General features: G+C 35.1%; 1 protein-coding gene across 1 annotated transcript; it reads right to left on the bottom strand.

Annotated features, from left to right (window-relative positions):
- Positions 1 to 410: 410 nt before the first annotated feature.
- Positions 411 to 4,638, bottom strand: LOC129245195 (phenoloxidase 3-like). Its single transcript, XM_054883225.1, has 7 exons — positions 4,462 to 4,638; positions 4,232 to 4,407; positions 3,985 to 4,159; positions 2,894 to 3,340; positions 1,548 to 2,172; positions 1,187 to 1,469; positions 411 to 712 (listed from the first exon to the last, which is right to left on the bottom strand). The coding sequence occupies exons 1-7, from the start codon at positions 4,636 to 4,638 to the stop codon at positions 451 to 453; spliced, it is 2,145 nt and encodes a 714-aa protein (XP_054739200.1). The 3' UTR covers positions 411 to 450.
- Between the last annotated feature and the right edge of the window lie 240 nt (positions 4,639 to 4,878).

Below are 4,878 nucleotides of genomic sequence, written 5' to 3' on the forward strand. Positions count from 1 at the left end.
GTATACTCAATTGTTGTACGCATTTTCTAGCTTATAGCTTAAATAAACAAACAAACCCTCAAATAATTCGCGCCATCGATTCGACTAAGAAGTACCATCTAGGGTTAAAAGATACATATGTATTTATGGCAAACATATCGCTCATATTATCAAGTAGTAGAAAAACATACTCGAAATCGTTGAAAAAGTTTTAAATGCAGCTGTTAAAGTAATTATTAGGAATTTGCAATGAAAACAATTCTCGAAATCCCTTTTCAAACATTAAAAAAAAAATTAATAACAGGATATTTTATATTATATTTGCAAATTTGTTTTATTCTTTTTTTCAACATATAATTTTTTGCTGTATAATATTATTTTGCAGTATTTATTATCATAAAGTTTTTTATTGAACAGACCTCCTGTTTGAATTTTATGGTTCACACAATCGAGCGGCCACTGCATGCTCTCTTAGTCATCCCTGAATATAATTTTATCATTTTTGACAGCCGATCTCACCTCGTCCTTAAAATTGATGACCACATCAATGCTATGCATATTCTGATATAGTTGAACGAGTTCATTGAGATTGTCGGCCGGTAAACGTCTATCGAAGGGGAAGCCCATCGTACGTTTATCTGGATATAATTTGTCACGCAGGCCACAATAGGAGGCCGCATCATCATTGCATAGAGTTTCATTCTCATCAGCCACCTCATTCGATATGATTTCACTAGAAGGTTGGAATGTGGAGGAAAAAGCAAAAAGTTATTTACAGTTGAGAAACGCAATTTTAATATGTAAATAAATTAGTATAAGGTGGTACAACGTTTATCGAAAAATGAAAAGATATACTTCTCACTTGATTCTAAGTAAAAATGCCTACTTACACTAACTTAAGGTTATGGAATGAAAATTAACTGCATCGTTTTCAAACTATTTTTTGACTTTTAAATCAGTCCAGCTTAATTATTTTCCACTACCAAGTATTATTTTGTGATGCAGAACTTATTTTTCAAATGTGGCTTTTCCAAAAATGGGCGGAGAGTGTAGCACATTTGAGTGCGCGCATATGTGCGGATTAATCGCGGCCGCAGTGGTCGCTAAGCTGCATAGTGAGTCAAAAACACTCATATTTTCTCAATATTTACCTAACACATTCAATTACTTAGCACTTAAGTGAATAATCATGTATGTGTCCACTCACCAGCTGTGACATTTTTTCCTCTTTTGTTGGTGCTGGTTCACCGCATCGTCCGCATAGTTAGAAATCATGGCGAATAGATCGAAATGCATGCCGCGCACCTTGCCTTTGGGCAGCAACATATTATGTGGCCAACCGCAGCCGCAAAAGTGTAAACGATTGGAGAGTTCCGGCGCTCTTACGGATAATTCGTCTTTGTTTGTTGTACGGCCAAAAGTACGTTCAATGGCGATGGTAACGGATGATTCAACGGAAAGCCGCTTGAATTGGTTTCTACCAGGCGAAACTAAGAAAACATTCAAACGAAATCGGTGTGTAAATTTCAATTCAAATAATGCATAGTGCGTTTAGTATAACCACTCACGTCTAACGGTAAATTTATCCATTTCAATGGCCAACAAACGCTGTTCTTCAAGCGTCAATCTCTTGCCGCGTTCATCTAACTGTGGACAGAGAAAAATGCGACAAGTGCCACGTTTCATTTGTTCACTCGTGTTTTCAACCACAAATTGGTATTCGAAAGGTGCATGCTGGAGATGCGTATAAGAGGCATATAAACCGGTATCTGCGGTAAAATCCAAGCCGGCTGCCAGGTCAACTTCAGAGTTTTGCCAGAATGTTTCAAATTGATTCGGTTCGTTCAGTGTACTTGATCTCACTACAAAGCTTCGAAAATTTATACCTGCGTAGTCGAGTTGCTTTTTGCAATAGGGTGGCAATAGAATTTTGAATTTATTGAATATATTGTTAATGAATGTGTGCCAGCGGTAGAAGATCGGATCTCGCATAGCGGTCATATTGTGGCCCATGACGCCGGACTCCTCTTTGTGGCGATTATCTGGATCGTGCGCACAGGCAATTAAATCGTGGCCCATATTGTGTAGTTTGCCATAGTATTGCGGATTGATAGACAGATCGGATTGCTCAATGATATTACCGAGCAAATCGATGCCACTTACCTCATCAAGCTTGCGTTTCTCGCCTTTGGGCTATAAACAAAAATTGTAAATTAAGTATTATTGTTTTTCTCGTTCTATTATTGTTCTTTCCAATAATAGCAGTGCGAGTTATTGCAGAGTTTTGACTTTATTTATTTTCTATTTAATTTCTTTAACTTTTTTTTATAAAAATATAGAGTATACTAAAACAAAAAAAAAACAACTTTATATTTCAAACTTTATGTAAAATGAAAAAAAATCAACATATTTTACTTAAAACATCTAACTTTTTATTCATAGTTTTTAGAAGAATTTCGGGTGTGCACTGTAAGAGTATATTGAATTTTTATTTTGTGGCAGTTTGTACTCGTAGTGGTTTAGAATTCACGTTGATTTTTTATAATTGTTTTTGTAAACATCCTTATGCATTTTCTTCCATCTAATAAATGCCCGAAATGTTTTTACATCGAAAAAACGCAAAAGGCGGCCAACAAAAACAAAAAAAAAAAATATTTTATTCAAACAAAAAAAAAAACAAAAAAAAAAATCAATGACTACAAAACTGCATATTAGAAATTTTTCCTTAAAAAAGAGTGACATATTACTAAAAACCGGTTAAATTTTTTAGAATTTTGTAGGAATTTTAAATTTTATGTAATATGATTTTTGTTCTAGTTTAAAATATATTTTAATAAAAAAAACAAAAAATAAATAGTCAAAACTTTGCAACATGTTGCGCTATTATAACTGTTGTACACTTGCTTTTACTTACATTTACCACATAACGCTGATCGATGGCCGCCAAAATGCGGTCACACCAGCGCTCCAAATCCGCAATGTCTATCGCTGCGTTCTCGCGATTGACATCCTGTAATATTTGATTATTGCAACGTCCAGGATAAGTGCGATCACTTATGCTGTTAAATAATTTTGGGAAGTACCCTTCCGCGATTGGTTCGCGTAGATTACTCAGTGGTAGTGTTTTAGCCAATTTATTACTGAATCGTTCGGCATTGTAACGCGCTAAAATCTGCTGGTGCATATAGTAGAAGAGTTCACCACGACGATCTTTGTCGACAGTCTTACGGTTACCGCTAGTCGGGTAAACAAGATGCCAGTGCCAATGATGCATATTCACGCCTATATCCTCACGAAAGTAGGCCAAGCGTTGTTCGAATTCCCGATCAGAGGCCGTAAAGTTACGCCCAATTTTTACGGGCTTTTATGGGTAGAACAGAGAAGAAGAGAGATATATGTTAGATATATATATGTACGTGTAGTAAATGAAGAATAGCAGCAACAAAAATATGACCACGATATATGGGGGAATGATAAGAGTCGTGTGAGGAACTAATTGACTAGAATTATTGCAAGACTTGAGGTGCCAGTGCGACTCTATGGCAAGTGATCCAAGTACTTTGGGCATAGTCTTCAATATTTCTGAAAATTGATTTATTTTTAGACTTGAATAAAATGAGAAGTAAATAGAAAAAAATTTTAAAAACATTGAATTGTTTTGAGATTCAAGGCAGAAAATTTTGATATGGAGTTTGTTAAAATCAAATATCTTCGGTTATTTCTTATACAGCAAAAAGCAAAGTTTTTTTAGGATTGTAGGATTAAACATTTTTATGTAAATTAGTTTTTTTAAATCTCAAAATTTTAAATTTTTTAAAAAGCTATTCAATTAACTTCTTAATAGATAAATAAACAAATAAATCATTTTTCACTTGACATGGATCCGCTCATACTTAGTTTCGTAATTGAGAGAATTTTTATGAAATATCTCCGCAATCACATCATTCTAGTACAATATAGTCAATCTTCGAGAAAATGAGTTGCACACTTTTCTCAATAACCTACCTTAGTTTTATGCTGCAATTCCACAGACTTGCGCATCTTACGAAACACTGAAGGTTCAACGAAATACGTTGGAAATATTTCCACTACTGGAGGCACCCAATTGCCACGAGTCTCTGGACGATGCAGCAAAGCAACTGCATAACAATATTGAAAGAGCATAGGATTCAAACGATGCCTGTAAATAAGGTGTAAATAAAGTTTAAAATAAAGCAAAAATATTTCATTGGAAATCTGAAATTCTCTCTACCTAATATAAACACACAAGCCCAGAAAAGTGTCCAAATCCTTGGCACTGAGAAGCAGATCGGTAAGTTCACCAGCGATTTTTTGGTGCAGCGAATTAAAAAGCGAAAAGCTTTGTCTTTTGCCCAATTTTTCAGCAAAGGACAAGTCTGGCTTTGACGGCAACTCAATTAAGGATAACTGAAATATATGGAAAAAGTCAAAAAATTATATTTACATGTCACTGTATCTCACTCTTTTGGGGCTTTTAGTCGCATAACGTTTCTGCAACATCTCCTTCACACCCACATCGCGCTCTCTGTAATAAGATTCCGGTAATTCGAAAATACACTTTCCATTATCCCGACAAGTGTAAATAGGTTCAAAGGGACTTTGAAAGAGCATTTCAAAAGCTTTCGTATAATCCGTCATTTTGATGTATGTTTTACAAGGCGCCACCTGAAGTAAACTGTTGGCTGTCATCGCAATGTGTGCGCTTTTATAATCAAAGCCTTCCGCCTGAGCAGCCGCAAACGCATTCTTGAGTTATGATGTTGCGTAATTTTATCACACTTCCAAGAAGACTCAAATTATTTCATTGGTATTTTTGTGAACTTATGTTTATTTTGATTTACCTCGGGGTTATTCAACTTTTAATTCCGAGAGTATTTA

Source organism: Anastrepha obliqua, chromosome 4 (genome assembly GCF_027943255.1).
Source record: "Anastrepha obliqua isolate idAnaObli1 chromosome 4, idAnaObli1_1.0, whole genome shotgun sequence".
Taxonomy (NCBI): domain Eukaryota; kingdom Metazoa; phylum Arthropoda; class Insecta; order Diptera; family Tephritidae; genus Anastrepha; species Anastrepha obliqua.